We start from the raw sequence: 12,748 nt of genomic DNA on the forward strand, positions 1-12,748 counted from the left end.
TACAGCGAAAACAAAAACGATGCTTAGAATAATTTAAAACTAAAGTTAGCAAGCTAACAGTGGCATGCCTGTTAAACAGCCGACAGCATAAGATTCATCATCTTAAAGAAAGGATTCACCAATCCTCTATTGTCTTAAGGGGACATGTTTGAGTTTTGACAGAACAAGAAGTCCGCAGGAATCACCCTGAGCTTTAAGAAACTGTCAGTCATAAAAAAAAGAGAGAGAGAAAAAAAAGTTAGCTTTCAGGTGTTGTTGGTTTTCTCTGCTCGCATCAACACGGCTGTTTTGTTTTTAAAGTCAAGGGGAAAACCCAACAAAAATGACAGAGCGTCTGATTTTCCTCCAAACCACACAGTCATAATTTCTTTAATGAGGCTTTGGGGGGAAACAAAAAGGAAATGAGTGAATGTGTGTGTGTGTGTGTGCGTGCGTGCGTGTGCTCTTGTCCTTGTATGTGTATGCCAGGGAAAGTGAGAGACGGGGAGGAAAAGAAAAGGAGGAGAAAGAAAGTGGGCTGAGACCGAGGAGGGCAGCAGATGCAGGGAATGAAAAGCCGGCTGTGGTAAAGTGGAGAGAAGGTGATGGGAAAGCTTGTGGGAACAGACGCCGGTCTTGCATCCCTGCAGCCTCTCTCAGCTTGGCACAAAAAAGGCACACACACCAACCCCCCTTTTTCAGCTTAGGCATGGCCCAAACAGCCTGGCAGCGAAGCAAAGCGCTTCCACTTAACCATATCAAAGTCAGGCTGGCGCTGCACTTAAAGAAAATAAAGAAAAACTTTTACCCCAGAAGCTACACAGGCAGCCTGCGGGGGAAAACAAAAACTGCATGGCATGCTGATCAGTTATCTGGATAAAAATATGTTAGAGCATTGTGAATGCAGGACAAGCCTTTGATCAGCGTGAAGGAGATGCAGCTGGAAATGCAATGCCAGCTGACAGCTAAAAGGCGTCCTGGCAGGAAGAGAACTGGTGGGACACTTTAAAGACAATGGACCTGATCCTCTGTTTGTTTACTCTGGTTTAACCGACAGGTCCACTGTGGGTGGCAATGATAACCTTTGACCTTCATGACAAGCGAAAAAAAGAAAAAAAATTGGCAAAGGAATTTCCTAAAACCAACAGGCTGGACCTCATGTTTCAGCCTCACCAAGGAGAAACGATGTTGCACACCAGTCAGCGAAAGAGCCATTTCTGAACGCTAGCGTGTTGAAAGAAACACTCTTTCGTATGGAAGTTTCTACCAAGTAGAGCTGAATAAGTTTCTCTTAGAATAAGCCAAGTGTTGGAAGCTTGAAGAATGGAAGCGAATGTCATGCTCGCTTTTCCTTCAGGCTGCTGCATAACAGGAAGCTGAACATAATGGCTCTCTTTTGCACCTTTTCAAAGTCTGGATCAAAGGTCATGTTAGACTAGGAGATGTGGGCAACGTTCTGGAAATCTGACAGAATAAATCTGGAGGGGATCCTCAGAGACTGATGTTTACGTTCAGCAAAGCTAGCTGTGCTAATTGTGCTAACTAGACTAATCACTACTATAAAACGTTGAAGGTAATTTAAATAAACTCAAATCATGTTTTGAAATTAGAAGGAATTAGTATGAAATGCTGCTGAAGTGAAGTGTAACACCAATTGCCCTCCCTCTCACACAGTGTGACATCTCCTCTGGTCCCATTTTAAATATCTGATGATTGCTTGTGACAGAATAGCATGGTATACTATAAATATGCATTATAAGATTTACATACACTATTTTTTCAATATATATATAAAAAAATTAAATTAGCCAAAACTAAAATCAGTATTGCTTTACATAATTGTTTGAATCTTAGTCACAAAAATGATCAGTGAATCTCAGGATCAAAGCATCCATGTTAAATTATTTTTGTTTAGCTTATTTAGCTGTAATGGTCCATAGATGGAACAGGGGAGAAAACTAAACAAAACACTGATTTAGAAAGCTGATCAAGTACTAAATATTTACCATCTGCAAAACCAGAATTATGAATTGAATTACTGCCGGCCGCGCTGTTGTCCGTTTGCATCAGCCAGTTCATGCATCGCCTTGATCTACTAACCCACTGCCCCAGAGAATGGAAGATCTTCCCCCTCCACAGCTGTGTGTGAGAAGGGGGGGAAAAGGGAGATTTCCCTCCCTGAACCCCGGAGACGCTTGTCATCCAACACGCTCTGCATGGATCTGCACTCCCGGATGCTTCAACTCACCTCTGCAAAACTTCACCAGTAAGAGCGGCTCCTCAACAGCGTCTCTGCCCGTCTACCTGCGCCTGTCCATCCATCCGTTACCAAAAAAAAAAAAAAAAAAAAGAACAAAACAAAAAATAACAAAAAAAATAATAACACAGGAGAAAGTGTGTCTTCGCTTTCAGCGCCGAGGCTTGATTTTTCTTGCAGGATTTTTCCGGCGCAGCTTTAAAACATATAATGCAAAGCCAGAAGAAGCAGGCAGCGGCGAGTAGATTACCGTCGTTTCGTCCCTGATAATCAGACGTCGCAGCCAGACGTCCACACACGGCCAACACCGAGCCGACCCGCACACATTCCAGTTTGTGTTTGAGGCGCTCCTCCTCAACAACGGGGGACCAATCAGAGGCCAGAGATGTTACCGAGTGGGCGGGACTAGCCGGTTTTATAACCCAGATCTGAGAAGAATAACCCCGAGACTCCATCATGTGGTGAAGGCGGTGGGGGTTGAACATCATGATATGTGTTTGTCCTTTTGTTATTTCTCATCCAATGTAAATCAGACTGAATCAGCTCTTTTTAAAGCCCAAATTTTAAATAAAAACAATGCATGTAGTAAAATAAAAAGGCTTCCAATTTCAGACTGATTTTATTTTAGGTAATTAATACAGTATTTGCAATATATCACCTTATTTAACATTTGCATGCACAAAGAGATCAGGTAAAGGTAAAATTTCATTTCATTGTTTTAATTTTAGCTCTCTATGGTAAAATAAGCACAAGATGGACGCAGACTAAATTGTCCTGCACAATATTTCAGCAATCAGCAACACTGGCCATGTCACAGCTGCAGTATGCTCCAAGTATTTATTTGGCTTCATTTCTTTTTAGCGCATATTTCCATTCATCAGCTTTAACTTTGATTTAGTCGGACTTTTGGCGTCTTGCAATAAGAGAAAAACCCTTCGGGACTTTAATTTGTTCACATCCAGAGAATGAAGAAGTGTTATAATATCACAGAGTCGTTAAATGGTTCACAGAGCATATTCTGTGATCCGGTCAGACTCCAGAATATTGACCATGCCGTTCCGACTTGCGTTGCTCTGATTGCTGTAAACTGGAAACCTTTATTGACATGTTGGACTGGTTGAGGCTGGTAGCGTTTTTGTCCTGCAGCTGCCATTTTAGGTGGTTATATTTTCAAAAGCTTTATAACCAACAGACTGACAGTTATTATTGCTGAAAGAAAGAATTGTCTTTAAACAGTTGAATTCTAGATTTGCACATTTTTTAAAAATCCCCTAGCCACTGAATTCAGCAGCAGAACAGAAGCATCAATCAGAGTGTTTGCACTACGGATGTTTTATATTCGACTAATCTAGTTCCACTAATAGTCTTGTGTACAACCTCTCTTTGTGAAGAAGTGTGGATGAGCGAAAGCCATAAAAATACACAGCTGTGGCGTTTAACTGCTATAAATTGCTGGACTATTATAAAGAATCTATACGCCAAACGTTGCACAAACACTACTAAACCTCAGTACTTCTATTACTTCCAAGAGGTTGGGTTAGGTGTGTTTCTAGAGGGAAATGACATGCAGCATAGGTTCTCTTTAAACCAGTGATTCCCAGTTCTGGTCCAACATGTTTTAGATGTTTCCCTGGTTCTAAACACCAAATTTCAAAGAACGGGTCTTTGTCATGTCGCTACAAAAACTGAAGAAATACTGATGTGGTTCAACCTTAAGCTTAAATGGTGCAGGGACACATTTAAAGCATTCAGGTACAAAACCCTCGAGGATTTGGAAGTGGAAACCACTGCTCTACTCTCACTTTAGCTTTTTATTGCTAAAACTTTATAATCTTATTTGGGATAGTGCATCTTAAACAAGGTAATAGATCTGAAGTAGTGCACTTTGCTCCTTTTTCTACCCACTGGGTTCATTATCTGGCATTTCACAGTTTACCAGTAAGGTGTTTTTTCTATTGATCTTAATCCACTTATCTCAGGCAGAGGGATTTTTCCCTGGAAAGCGAGGAGCAAACAAAGTAAATTACATGAAAGGAATCTAATCTACATGAAAGGAATCTAAAAAAAGACAAACATTTCCATCTTTAAAAAGCCACAAACAGCGTAAAGCACAGGTACCGCCGTTTAAGGTGGAGGAAAAAATGTCCTTCCTGCAGCTGGATTTTGAGGAGTGACTCATCTCAGTGTGCTCCTGCCAGCATAATTGGACTCCATAAGTGGATATGTTGTTCCGCTGAGTCCATACAAATCCGATTCACCTCACCCTTCCACAAAGCGACGGGAGCAGAAAATGACTTGTCCTTTTTAATCCATCATTAGGAGCAGACGAGACTTTGAAATAACCTTAATGGGAAGGATCAGAGGTGCTCAGGCGTTCGGTTAAGTTGTTTGAAAATTAACTTTACTTTGGGGCCAAAAAGTGTTCGTAAAGTGCAAAAGTGAGAATGCGTTACCTTCATAATTGAAAAATGAAAATACAAAAGCTCCAGAAACCTGGTTAGAAATTAGTAAGAGCCAACTGAAACAGATCTAATGACAAGGAGGGTATGCAAAGATTTTATCCCATTGTTTCCCAATTTGTTCCATCCCCAGTGCAAACCTCCTGGGAGCTCTGCAGGATTTTTTTTGTGTGTGTGTGTGTGTGTGTGAGCACTTCTGTTTGAACACCAGTATCCACACTTGCACAAACACACCCCCTCTTTCTCTCTTCTTCAGCTGTTGGACAGCTCAGCCTGTAATTATGGCTGTCATCAGCAGCCACTGACCAGCAGCTATATTTATGGGGGGAGCCAGCATGTTCAGACACACTGCAGAGAGAACACCATGCACACATGCAGTCAGTAAACCAAAGAAGAAACAGCTGCAGGTTGATCTTTAACCAGAGTCCGTCAATGAGAAACAAGCAGCAGGTTCTTGTGGATACATCCGAGTTGAGATTCATGATATTAACTTTCTCAAGAAAATGTTTGCAGAAAAACTCACTAAATAAATCGTACAATTTTGCACCATCTGCAAGACAGGAACAACAAATAAAGGGAGCATCTTGAATCTTTACAAGAGTGCAAATTTAACTATTTAGGAGGGGAAAAGATTTTTTTGTCATCTATCAGAAACAGTCTTTCCTTTGGACACAATGCTTACAGCTGTATCCTGAATATAAAGAAAAGAAAAACCAGAAAGTAGTGGAAAAATAAAACAATTCAGCTATGACCAATAATTCAAAAAGGGAGTCAACAGGTATTGTTTGTGAGCATAAAGTTTGTAAACTAAGAAAATTCATGAATTAAAAAACTAAGATGGGCATCAACAAAATTTTCAACTGCAAATTTTCACACATATATCCAATATATGTGTTGGATATGTATCCAACACGTGTTGGATAGCTTGAAGGGACTTTGAGGGCAAATAACATGTTGTCATAGAAAAACAAACCACATACAAGACTTAGAGTTTAATTTGACCTTATTCTGAGGTCAGATGTCACGAGAATAACATTTGACATCTACATTACGAGTTAAATGCTTAAAGTATGACAGACTGATTTTAAGAAGAGTAAAACTTGTCTTGTCATTGCACGTTTCGCAAATTGAAAGTGGGCCGCTGGGAGAAACATGCTAACAAACGACTGTTCGTATCAGAGTAAATGTTGTAGTTGAAACTGGAGCAAAAAGGACTGATTTGAATTAATTTTTTAATACAAATCACTTTTTTGCTGAAGCAGTCAAAGCATGCGATAATGCATGAAAATCTAAAAAGATGTTAAAATGTAACATTTTAGAATAAGAGAACAGACTGCTGAAGTGTAATCTATGTGGATTATTATTTTTATTATTTTCAAATAAGCTAATTTTAAATGACCTTTTTTTTTGGAATTGTGACACTTTTGGTCTACCGTACTACAGTCACTGGAATATTATATGTTTTCAAAGTATTTGTCATTTTAAATGTTACTAACCCTACACTAATGCATTGCACTGTTAGGTTTGTATGTTAAAGAAATTTTGAGTTAATATTTTTTACAAGCTTTCTATTGAGGGATAAAGCTGAGTAACAACTGCTTGCAGACTGCATCTTTTGCAGAATGCTCGTGTTATGCTGGAAAAATGTGCATTTCTGTTTTCACCTGTTTATTTTAATATTCTGTGTTGCAGCTGCATGCATACTTTTCACTATCCAGAACTTTTGTTTGACTTTCTTTTTAGAAACTTTTTTGTGCAGGAGTCAGGAAGGAAAGCCAACTTCAGGGCAGAGGATCAGCTGATGGTGAACGTGTGACACTGAAATAAGGGAGACGCTCGCTGTCACCTCTGCTCAGGTTGCAGATGATGTGCGGGCTGATTTATTGTCAGACACACTGAAAGCTCTGCTCTGTCTTTGCTGCACTAAAATAAACAAACAAAAGCTATGCTGTATTTGTGTTATCTACCATTTTATCTAGATGTACTTATTCATGTATCTCCTGTCACGTGAAACACAGACATGACTCAGTTGCATGCTGCGTGCTTTGACTGCTTTGGACTTTAATGACAGCTGGCATATAGCAGGTGGAATCTCTCTCCCTTGGAGGCAACACATAGAGAAGAACATCAACAACAGCAGCACACACACACACACACACACACACACACACACACACGCACACACACACACACGCACACACACACACACACACAGTCACAGAAATCTCTCAAAATGAGCAAACGAGACATTTTACCCTGTTTCCTCATAACATTTTAAGAACATCTTTCATGGTCCTGCATGTAGCAACTGGGGAACAAAAAAGTTTTTGCTTTTTGCAGTGTGTTCCAGTGCTCAGACGCTGCTGACTTTAGGCAGTATACTTTAGCTGCAGAGTCCAAACACAATGGCTTATGCCACTAGCAGAAAGTGTTAGTGGACTGCCTTCAGTGATATAGAAATATCTGCCCCCTTTGAATAAAATTGCTTAAAACCTTGTTTTAAGGCAACAAATGACCAATCATTCAGCACCACTTTTAGCTGCCCTCAGTTTTGGAAAATACTGCATATTTTAGTTTTAAGTGTGACCTTTTTAAAAAAAAAAGAAACAAAAGGCAAGTCTTTTCAGATGATTTATATTGGTTTAACATTTTCCTTTTAAAAGAGATTCACCACAAACCAATTGGTGAAAATGCTTTCATATTTGCACAAGCCCTCATACAAAAGAAAAAGAATCATAATTGGGTTAAGCTACCAGGCTTGTAAAAACGTTTTATGGAATATTAGCTTGATTATTGTTCTATTAATAACAAGTGGATTTAGTGATCCTCTTTCTAAATTACCTTAATTCTGCTCACTGGGGCCAGAACCCTCTTTCTGTGAGGTAACAATAATCACCACTTGTCCATTGTGCCAGCAAGAAAGGAAAGGAGTGATTTTTTTTCTAAATGTGCTGTAATTACTTCTGGAGAGGCAAATTATCCTCAGTTGTATTTCACTTTAAAGTACAGCTACACTGAGGCTGTCATGCTTTTAATACATGTAACTACACACAACAGGATTTGGGAAACTTGGTATTGAAATCCTCTCGAGTCGCTCATGGCAAGAACTGAAAAAACACAATAAATGTTCATTTTTGATTGACTAAAGTGTTGGACGCTGGATGGATGGATGTCTGCATCGTCCCGAGGTAATTAGCACTTTTGGGAGTAATTTAGATCTAGCAAGGGCCTTTTTATTCAACCAATATATAACTAAAGAAAGAAAGTTAAATTACATGTGAACATCATGCTGGTAAGAAGAACACCATTTCACTAACCAACGCCGATGCTCATTTATTTGAACTTGTGACCAGCGATGAAACCTCTCATCTCCAGACTTCTCCAAAACGTTTCTGCCTTGTAAAGATTCCCAGGTGGTCCGCCACGCTTCTTACTGGGAACAGTTACCTCATCGCAAAGGAAGATCCAAACCACTAAATGTAAATCTCACACACCCTGTGCTGCCCTCGGCGCAACGCCATGGGAACCATGAGAGATCTGAGCAGAAAAGGCTAGGAGAAGGTGGAAACTTCGTGCAAGCATCTTTAGCCAAAAAACGAGACAATCTTTAATCTGAAGACAAACAGGCGAATTTCTGCCGTTGCATCTCCTTTCTTGCTGAATGTTGCGCCATTAAAATGTACTTAAAAAGGCAACATGCAAAGCAGTCAAGTTGTCTCTCTCTCGCTCACTTTCTGCCTTCTCCCCTCTTTCAGGGAAAGCTGCAGAAAAATAATGATTGCTGGAGTGTGTTGGGGCTAAAGTAGGTCAGTGGAGCTAACTGTCGGAATTAGAAAGAGGGAGAAGCAGGGCAGTAAGATGCTGGCTGCATTAGGTCCCCTCAGGTCAGAGCTTTTCCCCACTGCAGTGACGCACAAACTAGATCTCCGTCATATTAGTCTGCACGCTCTGCGTGTGTGTGTGTGTGTGTTGTGTTGTTGTGGACACACAGATGAAGGCTGCCTCCAGACTGTGGAGGTGTATGTGTGGGTGGACTGTCACTGTTCCTGTGTTCATGATAAAAGACGATGCATACGAGTTTGGAGATGAAAAGGTCAAACTGAAGGGGCTTTAGGACCATTTTTCTACTGACAAAATGGCTTTTGTTTGGTATTAAGGGGAGTGTGGGGCTGCTTGGTAAGTGTCAAATAAAAGATAAGGTCAGGCTGACGGACGGCAATAAAAATTGACCGATTTATGAACCTGCTGCAGGGAGAGCTCTTCTAGGGTTGTTACAGTCGCAGTGCACATTGGAGCCACAGCTTGGCAGTAAATTGAGGCATGCTTACAGATACAGAGGTCACCCACTGGAAAAGAAATCACATAATAAACCTGCAGTGTACGGATGAGAAGCTGCTTCATTCATAAGGAAAAAAAAAGCTGTTTTCTCTACAAGAAAACCCAGAAATATGAATATTTCCTACCACTGAGCAACATTTAACACAGATAAACACACTATTTCACAAAAAAATGTCCTTAATTTGGTTAAAAACACAGGTCAAATTTAAATACAACACTCTGCATGTTACAGTAAGGCAACCGCATCACAGGTTGCATTGGTTGCTTTGGAAATAATTTTTATTTTATTTTCAGCTTTTAATCCCTACAACCGTGCTTTCCCTGTTATGACACAAACCAATCAGGTCAGTCCTTTGTGGAAAGTTTAATGATAAGGCCTATTTGCAGAGGCAAGAGCTGAAATCAGGCTCGTCGTCATTTCATCTGTAAAACTGGATCGGTTTATTGTGGAGTAATGCACCTGCTTTTCTTCACTCGGCTTTTCTTTCTCTCTTCGTCCGAGAGCCTCTTAACTCTAAGGTGTTTGATTTATACACTTGAAGCAAGTCTGGAAGGTCTCCTGAAGGTGAACGAGTCACAGAGACTCTCAAACATGCAAGCTCAACTAAATCTGGTCCCTATTACGCTGAACAGAACAGCTTGGATTACAGAACACACACACACACACACACACACACACACACACACACACACACACACACACACACACACACACACACACACACACACACACACACACACACACACACACACACACACACTCAAATGCACAGTGAGAGTGATTCAGATCTGTGGTAAAAACCATTATCACTACATCACCTCCTTTACAGCTGCTAGCAGTTTTATATATAAATGCTATAAAGTATCCATTAAATGAAGCCGACCTCCCAGGTTTCCAGTCCAAAGAGCACGGATCCACTCCGATCCGGCGCTCTGGCTGGCAGCTCTGAGGAGGATACTGTTTCCTTCGCTCCACAAGGCAAGTACAGACAAGAGTCTGAAGGAGAAATGGATTTGTGAAATTCAGCCCATCTATAAGTCTCTCTGCCCGGACAAGCTCTGCACACCAGGTCACTTCCTCGTTTAAAAAGGTTTGTGAAACACAGCGACGGCTCGGTTTGACATAATCAACCCCCCCAAGGCTAAAGCGAGTGAGATGAACTCTCTGTTGCCATAAGGATGACACATGATCCCATCGGAGTGGCACAGCTCGACGGATGTCATCGGGTTTCCATAACAAACAAACTCAAATTAGAAATCCAGCGAGGTCTGCAGCCGACATGAAAGTGGGTCAGTTTGAGCATTTAAATGGCCTTTCTTCTGTGACCTCATTACTGAAGGAATGTCGCTCCTCCACTGCGATCGCTTGATAGGAGAAGAATTCCTGAACGGTGGGAAATAAGACCTTCAGGTTTGGCATCTGGCCCAGCAAAGAGCAGCCCGCATGTCTCGTCATGCTCTGATTTATTCTTTAAGTCTCTGCTGCTTCTGGTGACAAACTTTAAAGAAAAGCCCTCGAGCAAAGCAGAGATTGAAAGCTGACATCATAAAAAGTGTTTCTCTGTTAAGGTGTGGAGTTACGTTAGAGCTTTACAGCAGCTTCTAAACTTACAGCGGGGATGGGGGGAACTGTGTAAGTTTAGAAGTGTCAAGCAGGAAAAAAAAAAAAAGAAGTGTTATACAAAAGATAAATATTGATTTGCACGCAGTTGAGTCAAATAAATATTTTGTCCCTTTCAACTCACACAGAACCGTGGCTCCAGCATTCTCGTGATTGGTTATTTGCTGATGTGACACACAATTAACTTTTCAATTACAGGTCATCCTAGCCTTAGTTTGTTATGCATATAAATCACACCCGTCCACAGAATCCTCCTGGAGCTCTTAAAAAACGCCAAAGACAAGATAGAAGATCAGTACGAGGGTGGAATGAGCAAAAAAGACACCAACAAGGAGAAATTAAATACAAAGTGATATGACTGAATAAATAAAAAAGTTTCCTAAACCAATTTCTTACACCGTTAGCTATGTTAGCATCTCATTCCAGCACAGCTACGTGTCATTTCCTTAAACCTGCTGCCTCCTCTTTCAACTCTATTACGTCATAACGTTTCAACATTACCTTAGTGAGTTCCGGTTTACCCAATTTAGACGGAAATTTACTCTGAGCTCATCCAGGAGGAACGGTACGCAGCTATTTGGAAGAGTCTTGTTAAAGATCCAAAAGCTTCTGGGATCACAACCACAAAGAAAACCATTTGTAACACACAACGTCACAATCTTTCGCAAGTGAACATCAAAATGATTCAGAAAAGGATTGGAGAGATAAAGAAAGAAAATCTCCACAGTCAAAAAGAGAAGGTGAAGCTTGGAAACTATAAGACTTAAAGGTAGAGGTGAGAAGAGAACCTAAAACTCAAGCAAGAGTAGAACTACTTCAAGATATTTTTACTCAAGTAAAAGTAAAAAGTAGCCATCCATTGGTTATATAAAAAACGAATGAAGTACAAGGTAACTGATCAAAACATCAGTTATTTAAAAATTACATAATCAGACAAATAAAAATATAATGTGGAAGATCAAAAATGAAAATAATTCATACAAAATAACAAAATCAGGCAAAAGAAACATATCTAATCAATTTCTTTGAATATAAAACTTCCTTGGTGGATGTTTGGTTAAAACAAGCTTGCTCTTCATTCAGTGACGTTCCTCGAAGTGAGTCGAGTATCCAGACGTTTCACTCAAGTCAGAGTAAAAAGTAGTAAAAATATTCCTCAAGATACATTTTTTTTTTGCCCAAAAAAAGATACTCAACTAAATGTAACTATTTACTCCCCAATTCTGCTTAATGTGATTGTGAAATGGAAGAAAGCCAAATGTCTTTGGAGGTTATTTAAGCATTTGAAATGTAGCTTTTTGGTCTGCATGGAAAATTAGATGGATGAAGGAAAATAAGCACCAGATTCCCCTGAACACACCATCCACATCTCAAAACATGGCGGTGGAAGCATGATGCTGTTGGGATGCTTTTCTTCAGCAGGGAAAGGAAACTTGATAAATGGGAATCCTGGAGAAAGACGAAATCATTAAACCTAAACTGAATGCTTTAAAACCAAGAGAAGGGTTTCAAACTGACTGTGCTGCAAGAAAAATCCTGAAAAATACACTAAAGGAGATTAAACTGTTCCAGCAGCAGGACGATCTGTGTTTGAACACTTTTTCAAAAGGGGCGTTTTGAAGTGGAATCTGTTTCCTTTGTGCTTCTCTGAACTTTATCTGAAGTTCATCCTGCTTCGAGGCATCTTAATAGTCCAGTAGTGTTTCCAGCAGCGTTTCTCACTCGTGACTGAAAGCAGCTCTTCATGCCTTCTGACCTGACCCAGTTAGTCAAACACTGGCTTATTTAGACACAAAACACCAACACGCCACGTTCAACTGTGGCGCCATCAATCTCATGCTCAGCCATATTTTTTTCTTTTTTCGCCATCATTAAAGTCCTTTGACTGACTCTTTCCTCGGGGACACATGGCTCTCGAGTTCTTCGGCACACAAGCGTAAAATTAGACTAAACTCAAAGTCTCCGAGCTTGTGCTGAGGAGAAAGTGGGCGTTTAAAGAGACTGTTGTGATTATTTTTGGTCTCAATGCAGCTTCTGTGCACTTTTCCACCAACTGATAGAGTAATTTTAACAGAGTTTCTGAAGGGATATTTA

At 40.3% G+C, this 12,748-nt stretch overlaps 1 protein-coding gene across 6 annotated transcripts in view; it reads right to left on the reverse strand.

Annotated features, from left to right (window-relative positions):
- ripor2 (RHO family interacting cell polarization regulator 2) overlaps nt 1-12,748 on the reverse strand; it is a 69,775-nt gene that overhangs the window by 45,904 nt on the left and 11,123 nt on the right. The window contains exons 1-2 of one of the 6 annotated variants that reach the window (XM_008422032.3): nt 2,487-2,566; nt 2,228-2,289 (exon numbers count right to left, since the gene is read on the reverse strand). The exons of 3 other annotated variants lie outside the window; for them this stretch is intronic. Coding sequence is in view for 1 of the 3 variants with exons in the window: in XM_081612125.1 (XP_081468251.1) it covers nt 2,487-2,724 (238 nt within the window). In the remaining 2 variants the exon portion in view is untranslated. 2 more of the 6 variants (XM_081612125.1, XM_081612128.1) reach the window with 2 other exon arrangements.

This window comes from Poecilia reticulata, chromosome 11 (assembly GCF_904066995.2).
Source record: "Poecilia reticulata chromosome 11, P_reticulata-male-v2, whole genome shotgun sequence".
Taxonomy (NCBI): domain Eukaryota; kingdom Metazoa; phylum Chordata; class Actinopteri; order Cyprinodontiformes; family Poeciliidae; genus Poecilia; species Poecilia reticulata.